The sequence below is a fragment of the Zootoca vivipara genome, chromosome Z2 (assembly GCF_965207765.1).
Source record: "Zootoca vivipara chromosome Z2, rZooViv2.hap1.1, whole genome shotgun sequence".
NCBI lineage: Eukaryota > Metazoa > Chordata > Lepidosauria > Squamata > Lacertidae > Zootoca > Zootoca vivipara.
The window spans coordinates 49,458,114-49,473,619 of NC_142585.1; the positions used below are offsets into that span (position 1 = coordinate 49,458,114).

Below are 15,506 nucleotides of genomic sequence, written 5' to 3' on the forward strand. Positions count from 1 at the left end.
CTTACTGTCAGGAAGTTCATAGAATGATAGAATCATAGAGTTGGAAGAGACCACAAGGGCCATCCAGTCCAACCCCCTGCCGAGCAGGAAACACCATCCAAGCATTCCTGACATATGCCTGTCAAGCCTCTGCTTAAAGACCTCCAAAGAAGGAGACTCCACCGCACTCCTCGGTAGCAAATTCCACTGCCGAACAGCTCTTACTGTCAGGAAGTTCATAGAATCATAGAATCATAGAGTTGGCAGCAAATCCCACTGCCGAACAGCTCTTACTGTCAGGAAGTTATCCCTGATGTTGAGGTGGAATCTTCTTTCTTGTAGTTTCATAGAATCATAGAATCCTAGAGTTGGAAGAGACCACAAGGGCCATCCAGTCCAACCCCCTGCCAAGCAGGAAACACCATCAAAGCATTCTTGACATATGCCTGTCAAGCCTCTGCTTAAAGACCTCCAAAGAAGGAGACTCCACCACATTCCTTGGCAGCAAATTCCACTGCCGAACAGCTCTTACTGTCAGGAAGTTCTTCCTAATGTTGAGGTGGAATCTTCTTTCTTGAAGTTTGAATCCATTGCTCCGTGTCCGCTCCTCTGGAGCAGCAGAAAACAACCTTTCTCCCTCCTCCATATGACATCCTTTCCTATATTTGAACATGGCTATCATATCACCCCTTAACCTTCTCTTCTCCAGGCTAAACATACCCAGCTCCCTAAGCTGTTCCGTACATGGGACCCAGGTGGCGCTGTGGTTAAACCACTGAGCCTAGGGCTTGCTGATCAGAAGGTCGGCGGTTCGAATCCCTGTGACGGGGTGAGCTCCCGTTGTTTGGTCCCAGCTCCTGCCCACCTAGCAGTTCGAAAGCACCTCAAAATGCAAGTAGATAAATAGGAACCGCTACAGCGGGAAGGTAAACGGCGTTTCCGTGTGCTGCTCTGGTTTGCCAGAAGCGGCTTTGTCATGCTGGCCACATGACCTGGAAGCTATACGCCGGCTCCCTCGGCCAATAATGCGAGATGAGCGCGCAACCCCAGAGTCGGTCACGACTGGACCTAATGGTCAGGGGTCCCTTTACCTTTACCTTATCATATCACCCCTTAACCTTCTCTTCTCCAGGCTAAACATACCCAGCTCCCTAAGCCGTTCCTCATAAGGCATCGCTTCCAGGCCTTGGAGCATTTTGCTTGCCCTCTTCTGGACACGTTCCAGCTTGTCAGTATCCTTCTTGAACTGGGGTGCCCAGAACTGGAATAATAAGTATTATTCCAACTCTACCATTCTGTGGTTCTAAGTCTCAGGTTTGTGCAGGTGGCGGGGTGGTTGTCCCTCTCCCCGAAAACAAGCAGAAAAGAGCCCCTGTGTGAGTCCTGGAACCCCTTAAGTGTGTGGTAGAAAAGGGAGAACATCAATCCTAATCCAAGGAAGGGGAGGAGTCCATTAACTTACTTGCGGTCTGTGAACACCCCACATTCCCTTGAAGTCACCATGGCAAATGCAGAGATTGCGTCGAGTGCAGAATTCGTTCCAAAAACGAAAGCTTTCATTAGGGAAAAGTGGTAGTGGAATTGGAAGTGAGGCCCTATTCGCCCCCCCCCCGATCTGCCCTTCTTCCGTATAAATATTAAGTTTCGAGTCAAAACTTTGAACAGGCAGGCCCCCCCCCCATCTCTGCCACTTTTCTGTAAACAAAATAGGAGTAAACCAAATAGGATTTTAATTTTTAATTTTAGTGCACATTTACAAAACCCACCCCTCCCAATGTGTGACATTCGAGGGCAGCCAGCCACCCCCCACCCCCCAATTCCAGGCAAACGGAAGAATTTCTGGTGAGGCTGAGGCTGGACTCTCCCTCCTCCAGTTCCAGTTCATCGTGTGATCAGCCCTGCCTGCAGAGAGGGAGAGAGAGAGAGAGAAGGGAAATAAAGGGTTTATTTAGGTGCGCTTGCCTTGCACCCGCAGCCGGTTAAAGAGCAAACTTGTGAGAGAGTCCGAAAGTGACTTGGCAATTCCATCACGCAGCACAAAACCTCCCGCTAAAAACCTGGCAAACCAAAGGCTTCTACCACCTAACGGACTTCTACAAAAATAACAAACCCATATCAAGAAATGCAAGGGAAACTAGGGAACACCCAAATGCCCTGGCTAACACACCAGTTCATCATGCGAAAGGCTGGACTGGATGAATCCCAAGCCGGAATTAAGATTGCCGGAAGAAATATCGACAACCTCAGATATGCAGATGACACAACCTTGATGGCAGAAAGTGAGGAAGAATTAAAGAACCTTTTAATGAGGGTGAAAGAGGAGAGTGCAAAATATGGTCTGAAGCTCAACATCAAAAAAACCAAGATCATGGCCACTGGTCCCATCACCTCCTGGCAAATAGAAGGGGGAGAAATGGAGGCAGGGAGAGATTTGACTTTCTTGGGCTCCTTGATCACTGCAGATGGTGACAGCAGTCCCGAAATTAAAAGACGCCTGCTTCTTGGGAGAAAAGCAATGACAAACCTAGACAGCATCTTCAAAAGCAGAGACATCACCTTGCCGACAAAGGTGCGTCTAGTTAAAGCTCTGGTTTTCCCAGTAGCGATGTATGGAAGTGAGAGCTGGACCATCAAGAAGGCTGATCGCCGAAGAATTGATGCTTTTGAATTATGGTGCTGGAGGAGACTCTTGAGAGTCCCATGGACTGCAAGAAGATCAAACCTCTCCATTCTTAAGGAAATCAGCCCTGAGTGCTCCCTGGAAGGACAGATCGTGAAGCTGAGGCTCCAATACTTTGGCCACCTCATGAGAAGAGAAGACTCCCTGGAAAAGACCCTGATGTTGGGAAAGATGGAGGGCACAAGGAGAAGGGGACTCCCTGGAAAAGACCCTGATGTTGGGAAAGATGGAGGGCACAAGGAGAAGGGGACACCCTGGAAAAGACCCTGATGTTGGGAAAGATGGAGGGCACTAGGAGAAGGGGACTCCCTGGAACAGACCCTGATGTTGGGAAAGATGGAGGGCACTAGGAGAAGGGGACTCCCTGGAACAGACCCTGATGTTGGGAAAGATGGAGGGCACTAGGAGAAGGGGACTCCCTGGAACAGGCCCTGATGTTGGGAAAGATGGAGGGCACTAGGAGAAGGGGACTCCCTGGAACAGACCCTGATGTTGGGAAAGATGGAGGGCACTAGGAGAAGGGGACTCCCTGGAAAAGACCCTGATGTTGGGAAAGATGGAGGGCACTAGGAGAAGGGGACGACAGAGGACGAGATGGTTGGACCGTGTTCTCGAAGCTACGAACATGAGTTTGACCAAACTGCGGGAGGCAGTGCAAGACAGGAGTGCCTGGCGTGCTCTGGTCCAGGGGGTCACAAAGAGTCGGTCACGACTAAACAACAACAACAAAAGGATAAATGGTGGGAAAGTATAACATGGCTTAAGGGGGCTGGACTGATAAGCGGTTCCTCGTGGTTAACTTATTGATATTGCTTTTGGATTGTGTTTAAAGGTGAATAAAGGAAGACTCCCGGGGGGATAGGACCTCTAGTGGGGGAAGAAGGTATAAAACAATAGAGAAAAAAAATACAAGCACCCTAAATAATCCCGGAACCTTCTGATGAAGCGTGCATGCACACGAAAGCTCATACCAAAATATAAACTTAGTTGGTCTTTAAGGTGCTACTGAAGGAATTTTTTTTAATTTTTGCCTAAATAAGGAGACCTTAAAATGCCTCGCAAAGGAGTAAAAACAGAAACCCCTGAGGAGAGAAGATCAGAAATAGAAGGGGATGGGGTTCTGATTAAAATCCTGGAAGAGATTAAGCAAATAAGGGCAGAATTGAGGGAGAGTGAGATGAATATAGGCAAAAAATTAGCTGATTAGTTAATTAGTTAATTCAAACTTCAAGAAAGAAGATTCCACCTAAACATTAGGAAGAACTTCCTGACAGTAAGAGCTGTTCGGCAGTGGAATTTGCTGCCAAGGAGTGTGGTGGAGTCTCCTTCTTTGGAGGTCTTTAAGCAGAGGCTTGACAGGCATATGTCAAGAATGCTTTGATGGTGTTTCCTGCTCGGCAGGGGGTTGGACTGGATGGCCCTTGTGGTCTCTTCCAACTCTAGGATTCTATGATTAGGAAGAACTTCCTGACAGTGAGAGCTGTTGGGCAGTGGGATTTGCTGCCAAGGAGTGTGGTGGAGTCTCCTTCTTTGGAGGTCTTTAAGCAGAGGCTTGACAGGCATATGTCAAGAATGCTTGGATGGTGTTTCCTGCTCGGCAGGGGGTTGGACTGGATGGCCCTTGTGGTCTCTTCCAACTCTATGATTCTATGATTAGGAAGAACTTCCTGACAGTAAGAGCTGTTCGGCAGTGGGATTTGCTGCCAAGGAGTGTGGTGGAATCTCCTTCTTTGGAGGTCTTTAAGCAGAGGCTTGACAGCCATATGTCAGGAATGCTTTGATGGTGTTTCCTGCTCGGCAGGGGGTTGGACAGGATGGCCCTTGTGGTCTCTTCCAACTCTATGATTCTATGATTCTATGAACTATCAGGACAAATAAAGACACTGGAAAATAAAATCCAGACAGCTGAAGAGCAGACAAAAAGGATACACATAGAGGTCAGAGGAAATAGGTTAGAAGGGGGGAAAAAATGAAAGGACGAATAACAGAAATAATAAAAACACAGGAGAATATGTTGGACCACCTGGCGCTTCTTCAAATGAATGAAAGGTCACAGAACTTAAAATTTTGTGGTGTCCCAGAAATGGAGGGGGGGAAACCTAAGGGGTAAATTAATTAGAGAAACTGCTGAAGAGGAAGTTGATTATATGATAACCAATGCATTCAGAATCAAGGTCAACTCACCCATAACAAGATCGAAATAATCTCCAGGGGTCTGTTTAGTAACATTGAGTTCAATAGAATCCAGAAATACAATTATGAAGAAAAGTAGAGAGGAGAAGTGGTATATAGACGGGAAACCAATCGTGGTGTACAGAGATATTGCAAACCGGCTTTTAAATACAGTGGAACCTCGGTTTATGAACACCTCGGTTTATGAATTTTCGGTTTACGAACGCCGCGGACCCATCTGGAACGGATTAATCCACTTTCCATTACTTTCAATGGGAAAGTTCGCTTCAGTTTATGAACAGGCTTCCGGAACCAATTGCACCCATGATTCAGTTTATGAACGCTTCGGTTTATGAATTTTCGGTTTGTGAATTTTCGGTTTATGAACACCGCGGACCCGTCTGGAATGGATTAATCCACTTTCCATTACTTTCAATGGGAAAGTTCGCTTCAGTTTATGAACGCTTCAGTTTAAGTACTCCGTGGACTGTCTGGAACGGATTAATCCACTTTCCATGACTTTCAATGGGAAAGTTCGCTTCAGTTTATGAACGCTTCAGTTTATGAACAGACTTCTGGAACCAATTGCACCCATGCTTCGGTTTATGAACGCTTCAGTTTAAGTACTCCGCGGACCCGTCTGGAATGGATTAATCCACTTTCCATTACTTTCAATGGGAAAGTTCGCTTCAGTTTATGAACGCTTCAGTTTAAGTACTCCGCGGACTGTCTGGAACGGATTAATCCACTTTCCATTACTTTCCATGGGAAAGTTTGCTTCAGTTTATGAACGCTTACTCCGCGGACCCGTCTGGAATGGATTAATCCACTTTCCATTACTTTCAATGGGAAAGTTCGCTTCAGTTTATGAACGCTTCAGTTTAAGTACTCTGCGGACTGTCTGGAACGGATGAATCCCCTTTCCATTACTTTCAATGGGAAAGTTCGCTTCAGTTTATGAACAGACTTCCGGAACCAATTGTGTTCATAAACCGAGGTACCACTGCAAAAGAAATGTTTACAAAGAATTGACAAAAAAAATGTGACTGAAAACAAAATAAGATTTCGAAGGTGTATTATTCTATTACAAGGATGAAAAAATGTAAGATTAAAACAAGAGCAGGAGATGAAGGAATTTGGAAGAAGCCATAAAGAGTTGGGGAAAATACAAGGAGTGGCAGAGGAACCTGATGGAGATAAATAAGAAATTGAGCAGGAAATATATATATATATATATACATAGATATATATAATGATAAGAGGGTGGAAAATTAAGCTTAGCAGGTACTGAGAGGAAAGTGGGAACTTCTCGAAAATTAGAAGAAATTTTGATAGATTATATGGACAATAAATACCAAGGATGGGAGACTCCAACGGGGTCCCTTCTATTGAAATGGTTAGTTTAGTTTTGTTGTTGGTTGGTTTGTTTTTGTTTTTCTTAAGTTTAGAAATTGTAGCAAATTTTATTATTGGATGAATGGTGATAGGAAAACATGGGACACAAGGTAAAAACTAAATCAACAGCAGAAACTTGACAGTAGGGCGAAGAAACATTACGAAAAGAAATATGTAAAAATATAACAGTAAGATGTGTTGAATGTATGAATACTAGCAAAACCTCATAACTAGATGTTATAAAATGCTTTATTACAATAAGATAACAGGTTATGAATATTAAAAACATCACATACGATACAAAAGAAGTTCATTAATTTGGTAAATACATGATTGACTAAAAGCCAGGTTATATACTGTATGTATATTCAATGTTATGTTTATAAGCTGTGAAAGAGAGAATTTATTATTTTATTAATAAAAGAGAGAAATAATTAATTTTCTTAATTAAAACGAAGTGGGAAAATATCTGCGAAAAGGGGAAAGGTGACAGAAGGAAGAAGAATGGAAGTCCAACGTATAAAGTTGAGTAGAAATTGGACTTCGTAATATTTTTATTTTCGTTTCGAGCTTTATGTTTCCCCCTCCCTTTCTTTCCTTTCCTCCTTTTCTCTTCTTTCTATTTGATTGGAAATTTAAGGATTTAAAGCCACGATAAATGTAATGAATATGATGTAATGAACACAGAAATGGAAAACGTAATAAAAATTATCGCAAAAGAGAAGAAGAAAGAAAGTACTACTCCAAAATCCCACAAACCGCCCCCAGACATAATAAAAAATCAATGAGAGGATGACATAGGCCAGGGGTCCCCAGACTACGGCCCGCGGGCCAGATGCGGCCCAATTGGCCTCCCAATCCGGCCCGCGACGACCCCCGCCGCCCGCTCTTGCGGCGCCCGCTCTTGCAGCGCGCTGCTCGGCGGCGCATTTCCAGATCTGAAAAATATCGCCGAAAATCGTTTCTGCGCATGCGTATGGGCCTCTCCCGACCCAGAAGAGGTCATTTCCGGTGCACTTCCGGGGTGGGGGACGTGCACTTCCGGGTCGGGGGGAGGCCCATACGCATGCGCACAAACAATTTCCGGCGATTTTTCCGGCCTGGAAGCGCGCCACCGCGCCAGTAAATGGGTGTGCGCATGCGCACCGGCGCGCACTTCCCCCACCCTCCGGCTCGCTGCGCGCGCACTCCCCCGCCCGCCGAGCGATCGGCGCAGCGGGCACCGGCCCAAAGGCGGGTAAGTCTGGGGACCCCTGACATAGGCTATGAGATTTAACGTCACCCAATGGACTAGAATGTGGTCTAAACCTCCCTTTGAATCCGCATCAGCAAAGGCAGTCTTTCACGGGCGGGAGCTTCTGTAATCGACCAGCATGTTGGTGGCAGGGCGGAGTTGGAGCCGGTTCTGGTGGCAAGTCACCAGGGCCACGCGCTGGTCCCAGCAGGCGCGCTTCTTGTCCTGGGCAGCCAAGTTGGACTCCGCGAAGTCGATGAGGAGCTCCACCTGCTCGTGGAGGGAGAGGGACTTGTACCTCCTCTGGGCGAGGAAGCAAATCGCCTCCACAAAAGTGTGCAAGTCCATCCCTGGAAGGGAAAAGGAAAGCATCAGAAACCTCTCGAGGCTTTCGTTCTTGATTTATATCGCTTATTATCATAGAATCATAGAATCCTAGAGTTGGAAGAGACCCCAAGGGCCATCCAGTCCAACCCCCTGCCAAGCAGGAAACAACATCCAAGCATTCTTGACATATGCCTGTCAAGCCTCTGCTTAAAGACCTCCAAAGAAGGAGACTCCACCCACTCCTTGGCAGCAAATTCCACTGCCGAACAGCTCTGACTGTCAGGAAGTTCTTCCTAATGTTTAGGTGGAATTTTCTTTCTTGAAGTTTGAATCCATTGCTCCGTGTCCGCTTCTCTGGAGCATCAGAAAACAACCTTACTCCCTCCTCTATATGACATCCTTTCATATATTTGAACATGGCTATCATATCACCCCTTAACCCTCTCTTCTCCAGGCTAAACATACCCAGCTCCCTAAGCCGTTCCTCATAAGGCATTGTTTCCAGGCCTTTCACCATTTTGGTTGCCCTCCTCTGGACATGTTCCAGCTTATCAGTATCCTTCTTGAACTGTGGTGCCCAGAACTGGACACAGTACTCCAGGTGAGGTCTGACCAGAGCAGAATACAGTGGTCCTATTACTTCCCTTGATCTAGATGCTATACTCCTATTGATGCAGCCCAGAATTGCATTGGCTTTTTTAGCTGCTGCATCACACTGCTGACTCATGTCAAGTTTGTGGTCTACCAAGACTCCTAGATCCTTTTCACATGTACTGCTCTCAAGCCAGGTGTCTCCCATCCTGTATTTGTGCCTTTCATTAATTTTGCCCAAGTGTAGTACTTTACATTTCTCCTTGTTAATATTCATCTTGTTTGCTTTGGCCCAGTTGCCTAATCTGTGAAGGTCATTTTGAAGTGTGATCCTGTCCTCTGGGGTATTAGCCACCCCTCCCAATTTGGTGTCGTCTGCAAACTTGCTCAGGATGCCCTCAAGCCCATCATCCAAGTCATTGATAAAGATGTTGAACAAGACTGGGCCCAAGACAGGACCCCGTGGCACCCATTATTGATGCTTTAGTTGCAGCACCTCAGTCAAGCAGCAACCGCTACAACTTCGGCTTCCCCAAAAAAGCTCAACAACGTTGGCCAATACAATGGGTAGATGATTGCCAGTTTTAATAATAATAATAATAATAATTTATCATTTATACCCCGCCCATCTGGCCGGGTTCCCCCCAGCCACTCTGGGCGGCTTCCAACAAAATATTAAAATACAGAAATCCATCAGACATTAAAAGCTTGCCTAAACAGGGCTGCCTTGAGATGTCTTCTAAAAGTCTGGTAATTGTTGTTCTCTTTGACCTCTGGTGGGAGGGCATTCCACAGGGTGGGCGCCACTACCGAGAAGGCCCTCTGCCTGGTTCCCTGTAACTTGGCTTCTCGTAGCGAGGGAACCGCCAGAAGGCCCTCGGTGCTGGACCTCAGTGTCCGGGCAGAATGATGGGGGTGGAGACACTCCTTCAGTACTTCCTGACAGTAAGAGCTGTTCGGCAGTGGGATTTGCTGCCAAGGAGTGTGGTGGAGTCTCCTTCTTTGGAGGTCTTTAACGATGGGGGTGGAGACGCTCCTTCAGGTATACTGGACCGAGGCCGTTTAGGGCTTTCAAGGTCAGCACCAACACTTTGAACTGTGCTCGGAAACGTACTGGGAGCCAATGTAGATCTTTCAGGACCGGTGTTATGTGGTCTCGGCGGCCGCTCCCAGTCACCAGTCTAGCCGCCGCATTCTGGGTTAACTGTAGTTTCCGGGTCACCTTCAAAGGTAGCCCCACGTAGAGCGCATTGCAGTAGTCCAAGCGGGAGATAACTAGAGCATGCACCACTCTGGCTAGACAGTCCGCGGGCAGGTAGGGTCTCATCCTGCGTACCAGATGGAGCTGATAAACAGCCGCCCTGGACACAGAATTGACCTGCGCCTCCATGGACAGCTGTGAGTCCAAAATGACTCCCAGGCTGCGCACCTGGTCCTTCAGGGGCACAGTTACCCCATTCAGGACCAGGGAGTCCCCCACACCCGCCCGCCTCCTGTCCCCCACGAACAGTACTTCTGTCTTGTCAGGATTCAACCTCAATCTGTTAGCCGCCATCCAACCTCCAACCACCTCCAGGCACTCACACAGGACCTTCAATGCCTTCACTGGTTCTGATTTGAAAGAGAGGTAGAGCTGGGCATCGTCCGCATCCTGTTAAACACCCAGTGGGAGCAGATCAAAGCCATTTTTGGTGCCCATAGATGGGCGGGGCGACACCGGAAGTCGTGTCTATGCACTTCCGGTCATGCGTAGAAGCATTATCACATTATCCTTAATTACTTAATTGCTAAAATAGAGGTTTAGTGCAAGGCATAAAAGCATATTTTTAGCATATATGGCGTACAAGCACAATGTATAACATTGCATAAGGCATAATTTTATTAACTACACAAAATGTAAGCATTTAGTACAATTTATACCTAAGTAATTAAGTATAACGTGATGTTTGGACGCAACGCATAATATGAGGGGTGTTTTATTGTTTAATGTTTATGTTTACTTGTTTAGGACCCCGTTTGCTTTCTTGTTCCGTATAATTTGTTCAAAACCCTTGGTTTTTCATGTCAATTATCAACATGTTTCCCCTTAAATAAATAAATATTGCAGAAAATTGTTGTTGTTGTTTAGTCGTTTAGTCGTTTCCGACTCTTTGTGATCCCATGGACCAGAGCACGCCAGGCACTCCTGTCTTGCACTGCCTCCCGCAGTTTCATAGAATCATAGAATCCTAGAGTTGGAAGAGACCCCAAGGGCCATCCAGTCCAACCCCCTGCCAAGCAGGAAACACCATCAAAGCATTCTTGACATATGCCTGTCAAGCCTCTGCTTAAAGACCTCCAAAGAAGGAGGCTCCACCACACTCCTTGGCAGCAAATCCCACTGCCGAACAGCTCTCACTGTCAGGAAGTTCATAGAATCATAGAATCGTAGAGTTGGAAGAGACCCCAAGGGCCATCCAGTCCAACCCCCTGCCAAGCAGGAAACACCATCAAAGCATTCTTGACATATGCCTGTCAAGCCTCTGCTTAAAGACCTCCAAAGAAGGAGGCTCCACCACACTCCTTGGCAGCAAATCCCACTGCCGAACAGCTCTCACTGTCAGGAAGTTCATAGAATCATAGAATCGTAGAGTTGGAAGAGACCCCAAGGGCCATCCAGTCCAACCCCCTGCCAAGCAGGAAACACCATCAAAGCATTCTTGACATATGCCTGTCAAGCCTCTGCTTACAGACCTCCAAAGAAGGAGACTCCACCACACTCCTTGGCAGCAAATCCCACTGCCGAACAGCTCTTACTGTCAGGAAGTTCTTCCTAAGGTTGAGGTGGAATTTTCTTTCTTGTAGTTTGAATCCGTTGCTCCGTGTCCGCTTCTCTGGAGCAGCAGAAAACAACCTTTCTCCCTCCTCTATATGAGTTTGGTCAAACTCGTGTTCGTAGCTTCGAGAACACTGTCCAGCCATCTCGTCCTCTGCCGTCCCCTTCTCCTAGTGCCCTCCATCTTTCCCAACATCAGGGTCTTTTCCAAGAAGATAAGAGTATGCAACTCTTATTGCTCTACATAAAACCTAAAATTTATGCTGATTAGTTCGCCATTCAACATCCTGAGAATAAATGAGTCCAATTCCTATGTTTTCATCACTCGTAGCGAGGCCAAATGTCAATCTGTAGGAGCAGGGTCTCAATATGAACCCATTTGTCCCCAATTTGAAATTGGACTATGTTTATACCGTACGCCTGATATAAGATCGAGGGAGGAAACATTTTCCCCAAAAAGTTTTTTTTATGACCCACCCTAATGCACCTTTGCCCGATTTACAAGGTTCCAGAATTCAGCTTTTCTCACTGCATTTTCAAAAAAAAATAGTTTTTTATGACCCACCCTATTGGACATCCCTGCCCTAGATTGTAGCCTGTTGCATGTGAGCCTAGACTCAATATATGTACATGCATTTGACTTGGAAGGCGATATTGGAAGGTAATTGTTTTAAAATTTCCAATAAAGTTTCAGGCTTCCGGTGCTTCTGTCATGGCATTCGGCAGCCTTCCCCTGTAGTGACTAGTGGGAAGAGCCACTGGGTTCTGTCTTGGGCCCAGTCTTATTCAACATCTTTATCAATGACTTCAACATCTTTATCAATGAAGGGAACGCTGTGGATGTAGCCTATCTTGATTTCAGCCAGGCCTTTGACAAGGTGCCCCATGATATTCTTGTAAAGAAGCTGGTCAAATGTGGGCTAGACAATGCTACCATTCAGTGGATTTGTAACTGGCTGACTGACCGAACCCAAAGGGTGCTCATCAATGGCTCCTCCTCATCCTGGAGAGTAGTGACTAGTGGGAAGAGCCACAGGGTTCTGTCTTGGGCCCAGTCTTGTTCAACATCTTTATCAATGACTTGGATGATGGGCTTGAGGGCATCCTGAGCAAGTTGGCAGACGACACCAAATGGGGAGGGGTGGCTAATACCCCAGAGGACAGGATCACACTTCAAAATGACCTCAACAGATTAGACAACTGGGCCAAAGCAAACAAGATGAATTTTAACAAGGAGAAATGCAAAGTACTACACTTGGGCAAAAAAAATGAAAGGCACAAATACAGGATGGGGGACATCTGGCTTGAGAGCAGTACATGTGAAAAGGATCTAGGAGTCTTGGTAGACCACAAACTTGACATGAGTCAACAGTGTGATGAAGCAGCTCAAAAAGCCAATGCAATTCTGGGCTGCATCAATAGGAGTATAGCATCTAGATCATGGGAAGTAATAGTACCATTGTATTCTGCTCTGGTCAGACCTCACCTGGAGTATTGTGTCCAGTTCTGGGCACCACAGTTCAAGAAGGATACTGACAAGCTGGAACGTGTCCAGAAGAGGGCAACCAAAATGGTCAAAGGCCTGGAAACAATGCCTTATGAGGAACGGCTTAGGGAGCTGGGTATGTTTAGCCTGGAGAAGAGAAGGTTAAGGGGTGATATGATAACCATGTTCAAATATATAAAAGGATGTCATATAGAGGAGGGAGAAAGGTTGTTTTCTGCTGCTCCAGAGAAGCGGACACGGAGCAAGGGATTCAAACTTCAAGAAAGAAGATTCCACCTCAACATTAGGAAGAACTTCCTGACAGTAAGAGCTGTTCGGCAGTGGAATTTGCTGCCAAGGAGTGTGGTGGAGTCTCCTTCTTTGGAGGTCTTTAAGCAGAGGCTTGACAGGCATATGTCAAGAATGCTTTGATGGTGTTTCCTGCTTGGCAGGGGGTTTCCTGCTTGGCAGGAGGAACGGCTTAGGGAGCTGGGTATGTTTAGCCTGGAGAAGAGAAGGTGAAGGGGGGGATATGATAGCCATGTTCAAATATATGAAAGGATGTCATATGGAGGAGGGAGAAAGATTGTTTTCTAAGGCAGTGGTTCCCAACAGGTGGCCCGCGAGCTATGCCAGAGGGGTCCGCAAGATGCTATTAGAATAAAAAAATATATTAACTATATTTCGTATGAGAACAGATTTTTTTGTTTTGGCCGCTTCCTGCATGAGCAGAGTCTAGCGCAAAACTAGAATTAGATAGAGGCCGTAGTTCTGCTGTATGCCGTTAGGTGGAGCTTTACAAACACGACTGTTTTGCAAAGAGGCAGCGCGCGCATTCGACTAGCGCTCACCTCCCCAAGATGCTTTGCGCGCGCCGGCTTCATTGGTGCGCTGCTGCGCATGCCCCCTGTCTTCTCCATTCCCCTCCCTCCTCCCTGGCGCGCGCTGCCTCTTTGCAAAACAGCCGTGTGTTGTCAACAAAGCGTTGTTTTTCGCGGAAGCTACAGTTCGCGTAGTTAAAAATGGACCGTTGGTTAAAAAGTGGTTCGTTCAAACGACAAAGGCCTACAGATGAAGAGGAAGATAATGCATTTGATGTTCAAGCAAGTAAGTCGGTGACTCTCAAACCAAGCTTGTCGGTGTCCATTGAACCTAAATCGTTGGCGTCCCTTGAACCGAACCCTTCCAAGATCAGTGTTAAGCTTCCTGGAAAAATTATATAACTGTATACTGATGGAGTGCTCTGTTGTAACTGTAAAAAACTTAATTTGAGACTCTTAATTTGGCTCTCACTTTTTAATTTTAGGATTAGGAATTAATGGGGGTCCTCGTCACAATAGCGGCTCGATGAGGGGTCCTCGAGGAAACTTTGTTGGGAACCCCTGCCCCACCCCCACCCCGACCCGTTCCCGCCGCACGGCTGCCACCTGGAGGGCCAGAGCCCTACGCAACCCAGTCTGGCCATAGGGGCGTCCAGGGGGGGGGGCTGCCCGCCCCCTGTTGCGACGCCCCTGCGCGGGGCCCGCACGCCTCCGGAACAGCTGAGAGGTGCGCCTGGCTCGGCCTCCGCCGCGCCTCTCGGCGGGCGTAGTGGCGCCCCTGGTGGCCTGGCGCCCCAGCGCCACCGGACCTGGCTCTAGAGACGGCCCTGCTTCAGAGCAGGGGGATTTCGTAGGAGAGAGTTTAGGGGGTTCATTTAGCGGCCGCCGAGTTGTAGCCCCGCCCACATCCCCACTTTGTGGCCCCTCCCCTCCCGTGCCTTGGCCCTGCCCCTGAACGACCATGGCTTGCACCCCCCCCCCTAGTTTTGATCCTGGGTACGCCCCTGCCGTAAGCCTGCAAGGGCAGAGGGCTGCCTTGCTTTCGATTGTATGCAAACTGCTCTTGGGAAGCTGTTTTGCGGAAGAGGAGAAGGGTACAGATGCTCCACTTAAATGCAGATATCCACATGCCCTAGCCTGCCCTACCCCCCCCACCCCCCACCCCAAAGGTCTGCCCCCAGAATTATGCAAGAGGGCTTACTCGCATCTCGGTCTGTCGCGAGACCGTGCTGCTTCTTGGTGATGTCAATGTACAGGATGTCTGCGGAAGCCATGCTGAACTCGCTGTTGCTTAGCTTGCTGTTCCTGGGGGCGGGAAAAGAGAACTGTGAGGGAATCGTCCCGGGGAGGGAGAGCAGACTCCCAAGGGCACCATGAACTAGAATCATAGAATCACAGAACTTCCTGACAGTAAGAGCTGTTCGGCAGTGGAATTTGCTGCCAAGGAGTGTGGTGGAGTCTCCTTCTTTGGAGGTCTTTAAGCAGAGGCTTGAGAGGCATATGTCAAGAATGCTTTGATGGTGTTTCCTGCTTGGCAGGGGGTTGGACTGGATGGCCCTTGGGGTCTCTTCCAACTCTATGATTCTATGATTAGGAAGAACTTCCTGACAGTAAGAGCTGTTCGGCAGTGGAATTTGCTGCCAAGGAGTGGGGTGGAGTCTCCTTCTTTGGAGGTCTTTAAGCAGAGGCTTGAGAGGCATATGTCAAGAATACTTTGATGGTGTTTCCTGCTTGGCAGGGGGTTGGACTGGATGGCCATTGTGGTCTCTTCCAACTCTACGATTCTATGATTCTATGATCTTTATCAATGACTTGGAAAACTGTGAGGGAATCATCCTGGGGAGGGAGAGCAGACTCCCAAGGGCACCATGAACTAGAATCATAGAATCATAGAGTTGGAAGAGACCACGAGGGCCATCCAGTCCAACCCCCTGCCAGGCAGGAAACACCATCAAAGCATTCTTGACATATGGCTGTCAAGCCTCTGCTTAAAGACCTCCAAAGAA

General features: G+C 47.4%; 1 protein-coding gene across 5 annotated transcripts in view; it reads right to left on the reverse strand.

Annotated features, from left to right (window-relative positions):
* Positions 1 to 1,701: 1,701 nt before the first annotated feature.
* Positions 1,702 to 15,506, reverse strand: part of TTLL11 (tubulin tyrosine ligase like 11) — an 80,372-nt gene continuing 66,567 nt past the window's right edge. For 3 of the 5 annotated variants that reach the window (XM_088665392.1, XM_088665394.1, XM_088665393.1), the window contains 2 exons: positions 14,702 to 14,805; positions 6,458 to 7,810 (listed from right to left, as the gene is read on the reverse strand). In XM_088665392.1, coding sequence (XP_088521518.1) covers positions 7,569 to 7,810; positions 14,702 to 14,805 — 346 coding nt within the window. In that variant the 3' untranslated portion in view covers positions 6,458 to 7,568. Of the gene's footprint in view, positions 1,882 to 4,843; positions 7,811 to 14,701; positions 14,806 to 15,506 lie in introns of those variants that run through there. The other 2 variants (XM_088665390.1, XM_088665391.1) reach the window with 2 other exon arrangements.